Source organism: Hibiscus syriacus, unplaced genomic scaffold, assembly GCF_006381635.1.
Source record: "Hibiscus syriacus cultivar Baekdansim isolate YM2019G1 unplaced genomic scaffold, ASM638163v2 tig00110422_pilon, whole genome shotgun sequence".
Classification (NCBI taxonomy): domain Eukaryota; kingdom Viridiplantae; phylum Streptophyta; class Magnoliopsida; order Malvales; family Malvaceae; genus Hibiscus; species Hibiscus syriacus.
The window spans coordinates 144,130-163,492 of record NW_024062732.1 but is presented as its reverse complement, the minus strand read 5'-3'; the positions used below and the strand labels follow the sequence as shown (position 1 = coordinate 163,492).

Here is a 19,363-nt window from a genome sequence, read left to right as displayed (position 1 = left end):
TGTATAATTATAAATAAAATATATTTATAACAAGTATAGATAATAACAAGCAGACAGGCATGGCAGGCGGCAGCAAGAACAGAGGAGCATCTTAAGAGAGGTACGAAAAGATAAGAGTTGGAATTCGGGCGTTCACACATCAATGAGACACCCTAACCACCCATCACGTTAGGCAACCTGGGAGCATCCACTTTTTTTAAAAAAAAATTATTAATATGAAGTTAATTACGTGTATTAAATTTTATCTCAGAATGTATTTTTACATGATAAAGTGTAGTAAAATGTGTACTGCGCTATACAATTACAGACCCCTGTTTCATTTTCGCATACAAGATTGCTGGTGCAGGGTTCAAAAAAAAAAAGGAAGAGACAGGTAGGGGTGTTCAAAATTCGGTTTTAACCGAATTAACCGACCGAACCGAATTAATTCGGTTAATTCGGTCGGCCACCGAATTAGTTCGGTCGGGGAACGATTAAGGTTTTTTTGGATATTCGGTTAACGGTTAATTCGGTTTGAAATCGGTTAATTAACCGAATTAATCGAAATAAAATTTTAAATATATTATATATAACATATGGGCTCAACCCAAACCATTTAAAATCCAATTAATAATTTAAGATCCAATAACTTTTAAACCTAAATCAATATTAATTAATTAAAAAATTTATATAAAATTTTTATTTTATAATTATATATTATTTAAATTAATTGTAAACTGTTTTTTTGAATTAAAAATATTAAATATATTATATATGACATATGCTCTCAACCCAAACCATTTAAAACCCAATTAATAATTTAAGATTCAATAACTTTTAAACCTAAATCAATATTAATTAATTAAAAATTTTATATAAAATTTTTATTTTATAATTATATATTATTTAAATTAATAATAAACTGTTTTTTTGAATTATAAAATATTTATTTTTTATATAAATTAGAAAATTTTAAAATTTTTCGGTTAATTCGAAAATTAACCGAATTAACCGAAATTTATTCGGTTCGGTTAATATTTTCGAAAAAAAGTTCGATTCGGTTAACGGTTAAAGAAAAAAAAAAGTTCGGTTAATTCGAAAATAGTAGTTCAGTCGGTTCGGCCACCGAATTAACCGAATAAACACCCCCTAGAGACAGGGCAACCCACAAACAAAGGTGAGCAATAATTGTTAAAGTTAGATGCGTTCAGTGATTTGGTGACCCAAAAACAGTGGCTTGATAGCTCAATTAAAACGGTAAACGAGTCGGGTTGAGTTTGAATATTTTGAATTTAATTTGATTTTAAAATTCTGAAATAAAAATTGATTTGATTCTAAAACTTGCGAATCTAAAATTTTTAAGTTTTACTTAAACTTAAAATCATGAACTGAAACTCGAAAAAACTTAAAATAAAAAAAGAAATCTTAAATTTAACTATATTGAAATCTCAAACCTAAATTTTAAATACATGAAAATCTTAAGTTTTTTAAAAATTCAATGTTAATATTATTAATAATTTAATTTTTTAACAAAATTTTAATATATTATATTTTTAAACTACTCATAAATTTTTCGACAACTAAATAATTCGTTTCTATTTATTAAAAACTCAAATCAAGTAATTATCAAATTTTAATTAAATAAATCTCGAATAATTTGCTAGATAACTCGTCCTACTTTGTAACCCTAAACTCTACTGCCGACGCACCACACAGTCCGAGCCATTAGGGTTTGGTTGGTTTCCATTATAAGACTGTGGGTCACCTCACTTTGACCTTATTATTAATAATGGACTGACATTAAAGTTGCATTTCAAGCCAGTTGGATATCGACTGGACAGCTTTAGCAGAAACCACGTGACCCTTTCAGCTCTCTATTTTAGTACACTGATTTGAATAAAATTGGAAATGAAAAGAAACTTGAGTTTGGAACAAAGTGGCTCAAAGATCAATCATGTCCGAATGTAGTAAAAAAAGGAAATAACTTTTTTCCTTTTTCCATGTCACTCCAAATTTACTGCAACTGCAAGAACCTTTGCTTTTTCACTGTTCCTTTGCTTGCACGGCTCTGTCTTTTTCTCAACTTTATAAAGCTTTGATATTTCATATATTCTTCGTGATCCTGTTTAGTTTAAATTAATTATCTTGGTATTATAAGATATTTACGTGTTCATGCATAGCAACATGTTGTGGTATTAATATTTTCATTTTGAAACCAGAAATTCCGAGTTCTTAGTCAGCAATGAAAGAGAGCTTTCAGAATAAGAGAAACTTTCTTTTTCTTCAGTTCTATCGCTTCTCTCTCCTTTGTGTCATTGTAACCGAGAAAGAAACATAGGAAAAAGAAAAGCAAGGGTATGTATCTCTATTTGTCTTTCTTTTCCTTTGCACTTTTTATGCTGTCATTCTACTCTTTCAGCTCACATTGTTTTGGAGTGAGTTTTGTCTTTTATTTTCATGTAAAAAGGGACGTGTATGCACATTACACACATACTTTTATGATCTTATTCTCTTTGTGAGGAGATTGTGTTTGGAAATACAGAAAGAAAATGCAACAGCACCTCATGCAGCCCATGGTAACAGCTTATTATCCCAATAATGTCACTACTGATCATATTCAACAGGTCCTTCCCTTTCTCTTTCTTTTCTCTTTTTTTCGTTTTTGATCTGTATGTACTATGTCATGCAGTGTTTTTATTCTCCTTGTAGTCATTACTTCTGGGTTTTTTCTTCTTCTTTGATTAGTGAAATATCAATGGAAGCAGTAGTTTTCTTTGTGTTGCTTGTAAAAGCTACTGTCACACATGAGGCTATTCACGCTGGCTAGGAACTCGTCTTCAATTTGCAGTTGCAAGGGTTATTCATGTTTACGTACTCACACATTGAGATGAGACCAGTGTGCGATGTTCTCTCTCTTTTATTAATTAATGAGACGCTTAACACTTGTGAAACTATCTCTGGTTTTTCTTGAAGTTTTGATTGGACATCGTATCATTATTGTTGTGCCTGTGCCTGTAATTTTCTGGTACATTAGTTGGTGATGATGTTTAAATTACTTGGATATGAATCAAACCGGCCGTCAGCTAGGTTGATTTCGAAAATAACTTCAACTCGAATTCAGAGGAACGATTTACATTTCATCATCTTTCCAATTTAGTGTTGCATTTCTCAATTTGTTCAAGGATAACTTCACTCTAATGCTTGCAGTATCTCGACGAAAACAAGTCGTTGATCTTAAAGATTGTTGAGAGCCAGAATTCTGGGAGATTGAGTGAATGTGCTGAGTAAGTGCTGATTTTCAGTCTCTAATGTCTATCAAATTTACAAAGTTACTAGCTACCTCTAATTCTTTCAGGAACCAGTCAAGGCTGCAACAAAACCTCATGTACTTGGCTGCAATTGCGGATGCTCAACCACAACCGCCCGCGGTGCACGCTCAGGTACAAATCCCATTTCTCCATCCCTCCAACAGCCATAATAGATATCCTGATTGTCTTTTTCAACTGCTTGTAGTTTCCTTCCAATGGTATTATGCTGGCAGGAGGTGGACACTACATTCCGCACCAACAACCTCAACCGCAATCGCTTATGGCCTCACGGGCCTCCATGTTGTATGCTCAGCAACCATTTTCGGCCCTGCAACAGCAACAAGCCATGCACGGTCAGGTAGGCATGAGCTCCAGCGGAAACACTGGCTTTAACATACTGCAAAGTGAAGCTAGATCCGCAGGTCGCGGTGGAGCATTCGGTGCCAGAGGGTTTCCGGATTTTGCATGTGTCTCTTCTGTAGAAGGCATTCACGGTGGTGGCAAGGCAATGGAAGGTGGATGCAAGCAAGATATTGGAAGTGCCGTCGGATCACCTGAAGGTCGTGGAGGGAGCTCTGGTGGTCAGTGTGATGACGAGAATTGAGAGTTTCTTAATGGTGATCGAAAGAAAGACGAAAATCACACATTATTTTGCTTAAGGATTCCTGACGCAAAACAACAACTTTAAGACATGTCCTTGGAGCTTTTAGCTGTGTTTTCTAGTATGAGACAGTGCAACTTGGGGTAATATAAGATGTAAATTTGTGGAGTTTTCATGCTTGTTTATTAGGGTTAATTACTTTTTAAATGTGTGATGAATTTAATTTAGGGTAAACTACTCATATAGTATATAAACTATCAGTTTTGATTTGTTTTAGTACTTAATTTTCATTTTTTTTTCAAAATCATACCTAACTTTAGTTTTTATTTCAGTTTAGTAACCGCCGTTAGGGATGGCAAAAAAACCCGAACCCGACGGGGAAAACCGAAAACCGAATTAAACGGGTCGGGTTCGGGGATGATAAACGGGGACGGGACGGGAAACCCATTTATTTTAAACGGGACGGGTTTGGTAATCCCCGCCCCGATTACCCGATTACCCGCCCCGATACCCGACCCATAAATATTAAAATAATTATATATATATATATATATATATTAATATTTAATTTAAATAAAAAATATATATTTATATATTTAATTTATATATATATATATATCCCGCCCGATTCCCGGCCCAATACCCTACCTACCCAATACCCCAATACCCGTTTAATAACCGTTTTGCTAAACGGGGATACCCGTTTCCCCGCGGTTTTCCCCGATTACTCGACGGGGATCCCCGTTTAAATCCCCGCGGTTTTTTAAACGGGGACGGGTACCGATTTTTTAAACGGGGACGGGGACGGGGGGACAAATACCCGGCCCGAACCCGGCCCGTTGCCATCCCTAACCGCCGTTAAAAATTTAATACGTTTAATACCTAAACTATCAATATTAGTCCGTTTTAGTACATAAACTTTTAATTTTTCTAAAAAATTAACATTAAATTTTGAACGATTGTACTAAAATGAAACAAAACTTCAGTTATGATTTTAAAAAAATTAAAAGTTTAGGTATTAAAATATATCAAAATTGATAGTTTAAGTACTATAAGTGTAATTGACCCTTTTATTTATCATCCTTGTTTTTAAAAATACTTTTTAGATTACCTAGTTTAAGATTTAAACACTTAATATTAATACTGAAAGACACTTTTGAGAAGATAACCAATTCTTTTAGAGATGATATTATAAATTTAAAAATTAATACTATTATTTAATTATACTTTACGCCAAGTTCAAATTACTATTCGGTGCAGCAGGGTTAAGATGTAAAATTTTTACCCAAAATGTGCAAATGGGCTAGGCCCAACAATATTAGGCAGCATTGGAAAGTGGAACTGTGTCCAACTGTACTCCACCCAATCCCATGGTTGAAAACATGTAATTTTCCAAGTTTGGTCTCAGCTTGGAACACCTTAATCGACACAATTGGCAACTGAAACAAAACATCATCGATGATTATGTCTTAACATTAAACTTAGATCTTAGATTTGCTCATAACACAGAAGCTCCCGGCAAAGAAGAGAAGCCAACTGCTGAAGCTTCTGGGTTTTCTAGTTAATGGTCGAATTCTCTATCTGTTTTTTTTTTTCACATGAAACATAGATATTTAACACTTTTAGTTATGAATACTAAATACCCAGATTTTGGATTTAGGAAAAAGAGGCTAAGAAAGAAGCATTTAGGAAGTATCTTGAATCCAGTGGAGTTGTTGATGCTCTCACCAAAGGTTTATTATTTGTTTTTTTTAATTCTCTCTTATTTTAACATGTTTCTTGATGTGGGTGTTTGATTTCCTTTAATGCCATGTTTTTATTTTGTAGTTTTGGTTGCATTGTATGAACAAAATGAGAAACCATCTTCAGCCCTTGAGTGAGTTTCAGAATTCAATCTTTCAATTGAGTTTTTCATGTCATCTGTTCAAGTTTATATATATTCAGATCTGTGTTTCAAACTAAATTGACTAGTTTCACCCAATTCTGTTTCAGAAGAAACAAGCAATGTCTGAAACATATCTTAGGTGCTGTTTTAACTTTTAGCCGAAAAAAGAGTATCATCTGGAATTTCATAATGTTTAATTAATTTTTACGGTATCTTGGAGGAGCATAATGTATCGGACTCGGATTCAGGGAAAATGAATTATCCAAGTAACTTATATTTAAAAGAATTAGTAACAAAGCCCGTTGCTTGTTGATATCTGCAAATGCTTGACCTTGTAGAGACTCTACTGTTATTTTCCATGCTTGCAGACCATACAGTACTGGAGCTGAAATCTCCGCACATAACACTAGCAAATGGCTTAACTAAGTGTTAATTACATTACACTCTGAAGCTTATGGTTCACATCCATTTATGTTTTTTGTCAGGGAATGTTGAGAGATAATTAATTGTTTTTTTTCTCTACAAGCTGAGCTGTCAGATTTGCGAAGAAAGTATAATGAGGTATTGTGCAAGCATGAGGATGCTTGCAAAGAGGTATGGTTTGAATTAGTTGTTTAAGGAAGCATTTTTCACCATATATATGTATAATTGGGTGCTTAAATTCATTTCCCTGAAGCAAGTTAACCTAATGGACTTACACCATTGCATAAATAGTTGGCGTAGCTTTGTTGACTAATATTAAGTTGGCACATGTCCAAGTCAACGACACTGGCATTTAGGAATAAACATTTGACAGGATACGTACTAACTTAGCATCAGTCAACCTACGATGTGAGCATTTTATGTAACAATGATAGACCATTGGAGTAACCTGTCGACCAAATACAAGTTCAAGCGTCATTCCTAATTGTTATACTGGTTTACAAGGTTCAATTATTAACCAAATATAAAAGCTTCTTTATTCTTATTACTATAATTTTCACATACTTTTAGATGAAAATCCCCACTCTGTCTTCACTATTGAGTCATGGCACAATGAGTTCCTTATGTTGTCATTCGATTATGGTTCAAGCATGTTGAATTTTTCCTCTCAAAAGGATGATTACATAAACTAATCAGATTGATCACCCTATTTATCTTGAAGAAATTTTTGCATTCATTTCGCCCCTGCAAATTTCCATGTTACTCCAGGAGTTTTTACTATTTTTTAACATTTTTAGCACAGTATTGTAACCGTTGCAGCTTATAGTTAAGCATTACAAGTTTGTACTGATGACCAATCTCGCACAGTTCATTTAACAGATTAATTTGCACACCATAATTTTCTCCAAATCGAACTTTAGTTGCGAGTCACCTGAGTTGTACATTTCTTCGGTACAGTTAGAAGAGCTTAAAAATCTGCATTCTTCAGTTTCACCAGCAATAAAGGAGACTATTCAGAGCGAGCCATTGAAAGATGAGGTCTAAGCATATTGGTAAGAATTCATGTCATTTTAAAATGATGTGATATGAACCACTTAATATGGTGGTAATCTACAACTTCTAATGAATCATTTGACTATGTATCCCTTCAATTATTTTGAACCAATATTGATACAATCTGTGACAGACCGAATGTTGAGTGCAGGAAAAAAAAACAGGTCATGGAATACGAATCAAGAAAGCTATGAAAGAATGAAATTCTCGTCTTTCATATATCAGAAAAGTGATGTACCAAGCTGTTTATATACAAGCACTATAAGCTAACTAACTACCAAAGCTAACAGAAAAAAACTAACAGTTAACCTAACAAACAGATGGTTAACAAATAATATATCCTAATACCCCTCCTCAAGATGAGACTGCAAGGATATTAAGAAGACCCAACTTGGCAATGAAATCACGATGCATGGGAGCCCGAAGAGTCTTTGTAAACACGTCAGTTAGCTGATCTGAAGAACGAACGTGGAAAAGCTTCAAAAAACCAGTCTTGACCTTGTCGAGTAGAAAATGGCAATCAACTTCAATGTGTTTAGTTCGTTCGTGAAAAACTTGGTTAGTTGTCAAATTAATCGCAGCTTGGTTATCACAATACAGACGTATAAAATCGATGAAGATATGAAAAGATGATAGCAAAGAAGTAAGCCAAACCAGCTTACAAGTGGTTACTGCCATAGCCCGATATTCTGCTTTACATGAAGATCGACTAACAATGGCTTGCTTTTTCGATTTACAAGAGACAAGGCTATCACAAAAAAAAACACAAAACCTCGATGTGGAACGTCAAGTATCCGGGCAAGAACCATAATCTGAATTAACAAAAATACTCAACTGAACACTAGAGTGAACTGGAAAAAGGAAACCAAGACCAGACGATTGTTTGATATAAGCGAGAAGATGTTTCAAAGCTGTCATGTAAGGTAGACGAGGAGAATATATGAACTGGATTAGAAAATGCACCGTATGAGCAATGTCAAGCATGATGTTAGTTAAGTAAAGAAGTTGACCTATCAACTGGTGATATTCTTGAGGATCAAGCAATGGTTCCCCTTCATCAGCACTCAATTTCAAGGAATGAACCATGAGAGAATCAACATGTTTCACACCCAAACATCCTGCATCCTCGAGCAATTGCAAAGCATACTTTCGCCGAGATAATTAAATTCCAGATGCACTTCGAGCTACCTCAAACCCAAGAAAATAATGCAAAGTGCCCAACTCCTTTAGCTTAAAATGTTGTTGTAGAAGACTTTGAATCTTATGGAGTAACTACAAATCTGCACCAGCAATTACAATGTCGTCCACATAAACAAGAGAGCAGCAAAAGTGTCACAAAATCCTTTAGTGAACAAGGAATGTTCAACAGGTGATTGTTGAAAACCAAACTTGAGAATGACACTCGAAAAAGCATTGAACCACTGTCGGGATGCTTGTTTAAACCCTTAGATAGACTTACGAAGCTTACAAACCATGTTACCACCTTTGAGATCAGGCATGTACCAAAGAGGCAATTTCATGTAAACCTTCTCATCGAGAACCCCATTTAGAAAAGCGTTATTGACATTTAATTGGAGCAAATACCACCCTCGTACTACTGCAAGAGCAATCAACATCCTAAAAGAAGTCATTTTAGCAACAGATGAAAACATATCCATGTAATCAATCTCTTCAACCTGCGTAAAACCCTTGGCGACTAGCCGAACTTTATAACGATCAATCGACTCATCATCCTTATGCTTGATTCGATATACCCACTTGCAATCGATAGAATTCTTGCCTTCAGGTAAAGGAACAATGGACCAAGTGTCAAGAACCTCCATAGATCAAAGTTCATCATTGTAACCCCCTCAGACCGATACGGGTAACCCGATCCGATATGGAGTGTCACATCAGGGCCATCAGAGCGACCCACTGTAAAAATAGCGAAAAATTTAAAACTTTTATTAAAACATGTAACTTATAAAATGATTTATCAGTATCCAGAAATAAAACAAATTTTCAGATTCGTATATAAAACAAAATACAATTACATGCCCCCTAATCACATGTATCATACTCTGCATACAACAGTGGAAGAACTCACTTACTGAAGTCGATAGCTGCACTGGTACAATTCTTTTAACCTGAAAAGATGAGTAACAGAATGAGCTTTGGAAAGCTCAGTAATATAGAACTACCATATGATGCTGAAGAATGTACATATACAGATAAATATATATTCCTTATTGGTTCCGAACATCTACAGATTTTATGCTGAGCGAAGATCCTATTGATATTTCAGGGGTAACAGACAATGAGCTTTCAGTTCAGATAAGTATTTCGAATGACTAAGTTCAGGAGATCATAATAGGTTATCTAGTGTATTCCCGTAAAACCAATAAAAGATACATATTTTTTTAAAATATATATATATATATACACCCTTATCTTTTCACAATCTGTTTGTGTAGGTTCCCTGGAACCATACACCCTGCACAACCAGTGAGGCCCTGAGCACACAACCGAGAAGCCTGCAGATTTACTTCCTCCAACAATACCCCCAATTAAAAACATTTTTTTCCGTCCATAAACGGATATATCATAAATCAAAACAGAATTCAGAACAAATATCAGAACAGAATCCATGTCAGAAATCAGAACAGAATTCAGGTCATGTTTCAGAACAGAATTCAAGTTGAAAATCAGATAAAATATTTATATGATTAGGGAACACACCAGAGTTTACAGATATTATTCAGAGGTACTGGATAATCTCATCAAGCAGAGAAACACAGATCTTCAGTATGTCGATAAAATGTTGGAATTTAGAATCACTATTGGAAGAGATCAATAACTGATGGAATCATCAGTTATTCAGAATGAGACTTGAGCTGATAAGGAAGAAATGAAGGTTCAGGGCATTTACAGTCTATGTCGATTGATTTCATTACCAAACAACTCTAGATGAATATCTCCCAGAATTAATGCTTGTCGATTGATAAATACATTATCTTTCCAGGGTATTTACTTTTTAATACAAAAAATTCTTATTCATAGATTATCTTCGGAATCATCGCTGAATAGATCTTTCAATGGTCTTTATTTCATTTCCACGCTTCCACAATATAATGAAATACTAACGTGCTTGATTTGTAGTACATGTCCTATAAGGACAGTACATTTTATAAACTCATCAGAGTTTCTAGACTTATCCAAATCACTTACTTAATCCTCAATTATTGAGGTTACTTAGCTCATTTAGCGGTCAAGTTAATTCTCGTTACTTCGGGGTTTCCCAGAGTAATTCAGACGTTTCTGAATTTTGGATACATATTGTACTTCCGTTCAACTCAATTTGGTCTTTGTGATTGATTTGTCTAACGAATATCCATTTCTTAGTATCGAATGCGATCTAGAGTTGAGCTTAGCTGAGTACTTCCAGAATTATCATTGATCCAATCTTGAGGAGACGAACAAGCATTCAAGTGGTATATATGCCATTCAAGTATTGATATAACACTAGCGTTGGTTGACTGACTTAAGCTGCGTTCCATAACTTTTAAGAGCTACAACATCCATGTTTATTTGGAGTCCTTAAATAATCCAAAACATCTACTTAGTCTAGGCCATAAGGGTATTTTGGTGTTCAGTTTTATTCCATCTATTTCAAAACTTGAAGATGTCCATTCATTCTTGGGCTTGGTGATATTCTTGAGTCATTTCCATTACAAGGGTATTTTGGTCATTTTACTGATCCAGTGTATTTCAACCCTTTATAACCCATCTGATCTTATTATTTAATTTAAACGTACCATCTTTTCCAATTCTTTCGAGCAATTCTGACAAAAGAGCACCCTTAATAATTTATTCTTAATTCGGAAATTTTCAGGTCATTGCTTCTCAGAAGTTACAAACATTTTATCAGGAATTTTCTGTACAAAGACGGATCTTAACCATTAAATTCGTAATTTATTGAGTTAAGTACGAATTCTCAAAGTACTTTCTCATTCAGGGTTAACTCAGACTAGTTTACCTCTCAAGGGTATTTTCGTAATTTCTTAATCAGATAATTTCGGTATTAACTCATAACGAAAATAATTATAATTTAAAGATCCTATTGTTAATTGCTTTCCCGAACATTCTTTGATCTTGGAATGATTCCTTAACAGATTTCTAGTATCTTGCACAAACCCTCTTAGGGTTCAAAAACCGGTTATCCATAATTTCTAAGCAAACTAGCATTTCTTATGTACATCTGTACTTTTATCAGATCAATATATCCTTTCAGAGTTATTAATCAACTTACAGGGATAATTCTTGACATTTTACAACATAAGGGTATTTTTGTAATTTTACCAAACCGGGGTATTCTCATTTTCTCATCCAAGTGCCCTTAACGTTTAACCTTGGACGGAATAAATTATAATCTACATATCCATGTCTGATTCCTTTATCACTTAATCCCAGAACTTGTAATTTAATTCCAACTGTCTTCCAATTTCTTATAATAGTCATATGAGTCATAATCAGTTACCGAATTTTTTTAACGTATTCGGATCGAGTGTATAAATTAAATTAATTAACTACACAAATGAGACCAACATTATCTTAATCATGCATTTACCAATATTCACATGTTCTATAAAGCATAAAGAGGTAGTAAAGTATTACCTCGATTTTCGTACCATACTGATCGACCATATAAATTCCATTCGAACGCCTTTGATCTTTAATTCAACTTCCAATATTTCCTCGGATCCATATCAACAGAAATTACAAAAAAACGGAGCTTAATTCTGAAAAACAGATCGAATCGGGTGATAAATCAGTCAAAAACAGCTTACCGGGTTTGAGTTTGGCGAAACGGACCCCAAAAATAGATTCGAGATGTCAAAACATAAAATATGACTTTTCGGTCAAAGTCAAAGTCATTGGGTTTGACTGGCAATTTCGAGGCCTTCGGGTCCGAATTTCGAAAAATGGACTACGAAATCCGACTCAGAACGTCGAAAAACGTCAGGATAGGTATACCTGGTCAAAGTCAAAGGTCGTTCAACGCCGATCAAAGTTCTGGTCAATAGTGGTCAACGCCGGTCAACGGTCAACGCAGCGGTCAACAGTCGACCGTTTTACACAAATATCACCCTAACAGAAATTAATTACAAAATTAGCCACCTTTTACAAATATTTACAAAACTAACACCCAAATTTTACACAAATATCACCCTAACAAAAATTAACTACAAAACTAACACCCCTACACGCAGTGACGGCGTGTGAACAATGATACGGTGTCGAAAAATTCCCGGAAAAATTCCTAATAATTATTTTAAGACACATTTTGAGACACTTACCGAGCTCGATTCACAATTTTGAACGGTGAAGAGCTCGATTTCGAAACATCAAAAACTTTGACTTTCTCACCCCTCCACGCGCCGGCGACGACGGAGAAACGGAGGACACCGGCGGACTCGGAACGATGCAAGAAACACGATGGTGCGGGAGGTGTCGAAAACGGATGGTCGAATCGTCGTGAATCGACGAAAAACCAACGAAAATCGAGTTAAAACCGACGATACTTCCAACTGAAATTAACGACGAACGACGACGATTCATGACGAAAGGTTTGAGGGTTTTGGTTCATCGGTCGACAACGAACACGATGGTGGTTTCGGTTCGTCGAACGGAGGCCGAACGGTGAATAGATCGAAGTGGAAAAGAGAGTCAACGAGGGAGGGAAAATTGAAAAATTCTCTGGAAAACTCACGGGGAGAGTTTAGACATGTTTTAAAAAGCTATTCTAACTTTGCGACTTTACAATTTTTTCCTCAATTTTTTCCAAAATACCAATTAAATCCACCACTTTATAATTCTAAAATTTAGCCCCTAAATTGGGGTGTTACAATCATCCATAGCATCTCTCCAAACGGAAGACTTGACAGCCTGGTGATAAAAGGATGGCTCACATTGAGAAGAAATGTTGGCAACGAAACCATTGTACTCAGAGGACAACCTCGAAGAAGACAAATAATCTTCAATAGGATAATAACATTGAGATGAGACATTATTACAATAATAACGTTGAAGATAGGATGACTTTTGAGAAACACGAGAAGATCGTCGAACAGGCTGTGGAACCACATTAGGAATTATTTGCTTCTGCAATACCTGATTCGCCAGAAACATCATCAACACCAGACGAAACATTGTGTTCCTCCACAATAATGTCATGATTGGTTTGCTCCTCAAGCAATGAATCATTATGTGTATGTTGAGTTTCGAAAACATGTGAGTGATCAACCGAATCTCGCACAATGTGTGGTAAACAAAAATCCTGGAAAACATCAACAAAATGATCAGGCAACTGAACGTTTTGAAATGGAAAAATGTTCTCATGAAATACCACGTTGCGAGAAACCATAAACTTATGAGTTTTTAGCACATAAACCCGATACCCCTTTACACCTGGAGGATATTCAAGAAACACAGTAGGTAAAGCACGAGGAGAAAATTTATCTATCTGTGATTTCAATGTGGAAATGAAACAAAGGCATCCAAAATCTTTCAAACGACCATAATCCGATAAATGACCATATAAAACTCGTAAGGAGACTTATTTTCCAGAATAAGTGAATGAAGCTGATTAATCAGTATGTAGCGGTTAGCAGACAATCATCTCAGAACTTAAATGGCACTTTTGATTGAAAATACAAAGCTCTAGCAATAGACAACAAATGCTGGTGTTTCCTCTTAACCACATAATTCTGTTGAGGTGTTTCTACACAAGAGAATTGATGAACTATTCCCAAACTAGCAAACAACTCAATAAATTTCATCTCGGGTGCATTATCAGACCTGAAACGCTTAACATCAAAACCAAATTGTTTTTTAGCCATAGAAATAAAGCCAGTTATTATCGAACTAACATCAGATTTGTGTTACAACAAATAAACCCAAGTAGATCTCGAAAAATCATCGACCAAAGTAAGAAACAAAGTCTGATTCGAATATGTTTTATGCTTATAAGGTCCCCATATGTCACAGTGAATTAATTCAAAATGTTGCTTAGCATGAGAACATGAAATAGGAAACGATAATCTTTGTTGCTTAGCTAATGGGCAAACTTGACAAGGATCTCTCGCTTTTACAGTTTTTAGAAATAAAACATCTTTAAGAAAATGCAGAACATGGGAACTAGGACGACCTAGTTTGTTATGCCAAGCAATGAACGAATCACTAGAAACAATATTACAAGGAAAACTAGATGCACAAGAAGACATCTGCAGCAGGTAGAGACCTTGAAACAACTCACCCTTCCCAATCACTCGATGAAGAAGGTCCTGGATCAAACAATTTGTTTTGCAAAACAACACACTAAAATCAGAATTGCTTAACAAGGCACTAACTGATAGTAGATTGAATTGAAAATCTGGTACAAACAATACACCATACAAAACAAAATCAGGAGAGAATCTGAATGTTCCCACAAATTTGACTGGTATTGTAGACCTATCAGGCAAAGTAACTGGACAACTTGTGATAGGAAATAAAGATTCAAAAGAGACTTGGAATAACAAAACATGTTGTGAAGCTCCAGAATCTATAATCCAATAATTCGACTTTCCAAGAGATAAATTGTCCATATGTGATAAAAGCTTACCTTGCATGGTATTATTTATGGACGTGGAAGGAACGTCCAAAGATGAAGCATTTTGAAGCTGAGATGTAAGCATAACAATTAATTGCTGGCATTGCTGAGGTGTGAAAACATCACTAATCAAAGAAGAATCTTGTTGAGAAACCGTCGAATTTGTGTGAGCCACCTGAGAACGTTTACTACTATTAGTCAAAGAATTCGAAGATGAATTTTAGGAATTATAACTCTTGAATAACCTTGCAATTTGTAACATCTATCCTTCGATTGACCAAGAATTTTACAATAACTGCACAAAGGCATGTTCTTGCGATTACCAGATTGAGTCTTGATAGCAAAAGTATGATAAAGCAAGCTGACAACAATATATTTGGAAACTGGATTCAGAATCCAAGAATTCACCAAATTATTGGCACGAGCCCAAGCATTGAACTGATCTACCATGGACGGATCAGGGGTTGCAATGGAACCATCAACAAATCCGAGTTTGTTCTTGGCAGAGAGAGCAAGCACCATCGAAAGTTTTCAGCTATGGAAGTTATCGTTGGATAGCAGTTGAGTTACCAAAACAACACCGAGATTATTGAACTGACGCAAAGAATAGGGATTAGCCCCATTGTCGAAGCTATCACTCAATGAAGTAGCCATGATGAAGCGTGAAAAAGAGACAAAACTTTTGATACCATGAATCAAGATAGCAAGGAAAGAATGAAATTCTCGTCTTTCATATATTAAAAAAAGTGATGTACCAGGCTGTTTATATACAAGCACTATGAGCTAACTAACTACCAAAGCTAACAGAAAAAACAAGCTAACAGTTAACCTAACAAGCATATGGTTAACAAATAATATATCCTAATAAAAGGACTATGATCATATTACATATTAGATATTTGTTTCTTGGTGCCTATTTATACCTCAACTTACATTTACAAATAGTGAAATAGGTGTACAATACTTTGGTCCTTGTGTAATATGATTCCTCTGTACGGGTCGGTCCGTATCTGTTACTCTGTTTATGCTTATACCAAATATAGAAAACAGTAAGAGAACACCGATCAAGGCCACAAAACACTAGGCGGAGTGCAGCAAAATTCCCCGACCTAGAAATATTGGTCGAAGTAATACTTTTTTTTCGTACACATCAATGATATTGTATCAAATTAAGGTATAATGATAAAATTAGCTCTCTTTTGCCCAAATGATCATTTTTATTTTTTTTAAGCATTTTAGTTTTCAACGTTCTAATTTTTGACTAAAATAGTTTATATTATTGGATAGAAACCGTTAATTGGTTAACGGTCAATATATATTATTGACATGATACTTTTATATGTTTATTTGGTGAGGTGATACACATCATATCATTATTTTGAGTGACGTGGTACGTGTCACCTTAAAACTAAAATCTTAAGCACCAAAGGGTTATCAACTAGTTCTATTTTATTCGGGAAAGATACTATGGGCTTATCCACACAAAATTTTCAAAACTGAAGCCTTGATAAATTGTTAAAGTTGCATGGGGGGATGAATCATAAACCTAAGGACTGTATCCTTTTCATACAACTTTTATTTTAAAGATGATTTAGGTTCCATCTGCCTAATTAATTTGGACCGGGGACAGACAAGGTTGTAAAATTCAATAAGATTATACTGCAAAAACCGCAACTTGCAGGTAATACGTACACGTGACAAATATTAAGTAAAAAAATATTATTACTGTTGAAGGCTTTTGTAGGAAAAGAATCCCCTAAACATTCCTTTATGGATTTATATGCGATATTTAGATTCATGCACATTTCGAAAGAGTTAACAATGGTCCCCCATCCAAGTACTAATTTTCAATTCGCTAATGATTTGGTTAAAAGTCTGCTGTTCCCACGTGTTCTTCTTATGCGGTTTTACATTAAAATATAGTTATTAAATCACTTGCTCAAAATGAGAAGAGGCGGCGTAGCTTATTTCTCATATATATACCTCTAATATTTAATCATCTTTTTAAATCAAAACTCTTAAGATGTAACAAAATTTAGCTTAATTATCAACAAGTACGTTTATTATACCTTTAAGAAAAAATAAGTTTAATTTTTTTAAAATATATTATTAAAATGATAACCAACCATCATTAGTTATAAAAGAATTAAATTTCATTAACTATAATACATGCATGATTTTTTTTAAATTACGTCTCTATTTTAGATTTTTCTAAATATAGGGAGAGGATATTTTCATAATACATCCCTTTGTTTTCCAATAGATTCGAGTTCGTTCGTCTAAAAAAAATGAAAGCAAAATATTTTTAAATAATGCAGTAAATAAGGTCCATAAATCATGTTGGTAGGCGCTCTTTGAATATTGTCTAAAATCCAAAATAGCCCCACTCGTGCAATATTACAAAATACTATTTTTTTCTAATTGCCCTCTAGTTCAAGGCTTCGTCCTGATTAATCTGGACCAATCCGGGTCGCACATATGATTTGGGTAAGTCTCCCACCATGGATTTTCTGAATACACAATGACTTGAACTTAGGACCTTTCTTAAACGATATCAAGTTGTTTACCACTTGAACCAACCTTGTTGATACAAAATAACATTTTTTATATACAGACTTTCCATTCGGAGAAAAAAATTATTAATACGCATTAAAGTTTCGAGCATAAGGTATTAAAATATGTATAATTAATACTAGAGTAAAAAAAGTATTTTAAACCCAAAAATTTTATTAAACTAAAACTATTAGGAATGGGCACGGGACTGAATTCAACGAGTTTCTACTCAATCTGACTTTATTGAGTTGAGCTTTCTTTTGAATTTGAGTTTGGGTTGGATTTTTAGGATAAGTTCGGATTGAATCGAGTCGGGTTCAGAGTGGAAAATACTCTATCCAATCGAAAAAATAATGTAATTATATATTATATATTATATATTTAACCATGATTGCAATAATACTCCTATGTATATTATTAATTTTCAATTAAATCTATATTTTATTGAATAAAATTAATAATGTTTTTTATAAATATATTTGTTTCAGGTTGATCTGATCCGGTTCGAATTTTATCTCAATAACGAGTTGGATTTCATGTTGAGTGAAATTACCCTAAACCTGAGTTAAGGGTGTATATTTTTTTGGTAAAGTTGGGTTGAACGAAAAACCCAATCCAACTAGACTCATGAGATCCCTAAAATTACCCCAAAACCATATACCAACTAATTGTGATTATTAACTATGTAATTCATCGGCTAAGCAAAATGGGGTTGATAGGGAGGACATAATCAAAGTGAAGTCATGAGGATGATGCTAGAGGAGGGATTTAAAGTGACATGGCCGCCATGCCCCACGACCACTTCCTTTGACTCTCTTCTCCACAGTGACGACGTCCATTTGAGTTCCATTAACGACCAAACAATCATCTTTGACGCTTTTAATGTTTGTTCTATAAATAACCCTAACCTTCAAAACAAGTATTTATCATCTCCAATTTTACTTTGAACATGGATTCTTCATCATTCTTTCAGTACCCAGGTCTCCATTTCTCTCCTGAACCATCTTCTTCCTATGTTTCTCAAGAAAACTTCGCACCGGCCCTTCCTTTCAACGAAAACGATTCCCAGGAAATGCTTCTTTTCGGAGTTCTAAATCAAGTACTCCCAGAAAACTCCATTAATAAAACCTCCGACGATCATGAAGTGGAATCGAAAGAGATTTCATACAGAGGAGTAAGGAAGAGGCCGTGGGGAAAATATGCGGCTGAGATAAGGGATTCGACCAGGAATGGTGTTAGAGTTTGGATTGGAACTTTTGATACTGCTGAGGCTGCTGCTTTAGCCTATGATCAAGCTGCATTGGCAATGCGAGGTCCAATGACCAAACTCAATTTCCCCATTGATCAAGTTCACAAGTCACTTCAGGAAATGAACTATGGATTCCAACAAGGTTGTTCTCCTGTTTTGACGATGAAGGAAAGGTATTCTATGAAGCGCAAACGACCGGAGACCAAGAAAATCAAGCAAGAGAAGATGGATAATATGATCGTGTTTGAGGATTTGGGTTCTGATTATTTGGAGGAACTTCTAAGTATATCTGACAGTGCAACTCACTGGCGAATAATTTAGTGTATCTTCAAGAAATTAATCCTTTTTTTATGGTGATCTCATAATAAAAAAATAACACTAGTTGATATATAACTTTTTTAAATATCGTCTAAATACACCCTATCAGCGTTTGTTACAAATCTTTGAGTTTAATCGTACTTAAAACATTCAATCATTATAATAATCACATTAATTTAATTTGAAGCTGAATGTACAGGTAATTCTTTTTCATTAACTTATGACTTTTTAAGCCAATGTCAGATGACCATCAGAGGAAGGGGCCTCGGCAAGACCTATCCTGGGATTGGACACTCTGCTTCATTTGATATATTACAGTTGGGCGGACTCTATTCAAAGAACCCTGCTCTAATTATTATTTATT

The 19,363-nt window shown here is 34.7% G+C and overlaps 3 protein-coding genes and 1 long non-coding RNA gene across 6 annotated transcripts in view; 3 read left to right on the top strand and 1 right to left on the bottom strand.

Annotated features, from left to right (window-relative positions):
- LOC120124657 (GRF1-interacting factor 1-like) overlaps nucleotides 1-4,106 on the top strand; it is a 33,607-nt gene extending 29,501 nt beyond the window's left edge. The window contains exons 1-5 of one of the 2 annotated variants that reach the window (XM_039143264.1): nucleotides 2,178-2,334; nucleotides 2,522-2,603; nucleotides 3,187-3,263; nucleotides 3,335-3,419; nucleotides 3,493-4,106. In XM_039143264.1, coding sequence (XP_038999195.1) covers nucleotides 2,529-2,603; nucleotides 3,187-3,263; nucleotides 3,335-3,419; nucleotides 3,493-3,891 — 636 coding nt within the window. In that variant the 5' untranslated portion in view covers nucleotides 2,178-2,334; nucleotides 2,522-2,528 and the 3' untranslated portion in view covers nucleotides 3,892-4,106. Of the gene's footprint in view, nucleotides 1-2,177; nucleotides 2,335-2,521; nucleotides 2,604-3,186; nucleotides 3,264-3,334; nucleotides 3,420-3,492 lie in introns of those variants that run through there. The other variant, XM_039143263.1, reaches the window with a different exon arrangement.
- Nucleotides 4,107-5,307: 1,201 nt separating this feature from the next.
- On the top strand, nucleotides 5,308-5,950 carry LOC120124663. 2 transcript variants are annotated; one of them, XR_005516292.1, is made up of 3 exons: nucleotides 5,308-5,448; nucleotides 5,549-5,621; nucleotides 5,716-5,950. It is a non-coding gene; the product is annotated as an uncharacterized LOC120124663 (long non-coding RNA). The 2 variants fall into 2 exon arrangements; XR_005516291.1 differs by having other exon boundaries at nucleotides 5,308-5,455.
- Nucleotides 5,951-13,117: 7,167 nt separating this feature from the next.
- LOC120124628 lies at nucleotides 13,118-15,401 on the bottom strand. The gene is made up of 4 exons (XM_039143251.1): nucleotides 15,114-15,401; nucleotides 14,356-15,054; nucleotides 13,400-13,751; nucleotides 13,118-13,263 (listed from the first exon to the last, which is right to left on the bottom strand). The coding sequence occupies exons 1-4, from the start codon at nucleotides 15,399-15,401 to the stop codon at nucleotides 13,118-13,120; spliced, it is 1,485 nt and encodes a 494-aa protein (XP_038999182.1).
- A 2,980-nt stretch (nucleotides 15,402-18,381) lies between these two features.
- Nucleotides 18,382-19,002, top strand: LOC120124627 (ethylene-response factor C3-like). Its single transcript, XM_039143250.1, has one exon. It carries the CDS (start codon nucleotides 18,382-18,384, stop codon nucleotides 19,000-19,002), a length of 621 nt encoding a protein of 206 aa, XP_038999181.1.
- Nucleotides 19,003-19,363: the final 361 nt, after the last annotated feature.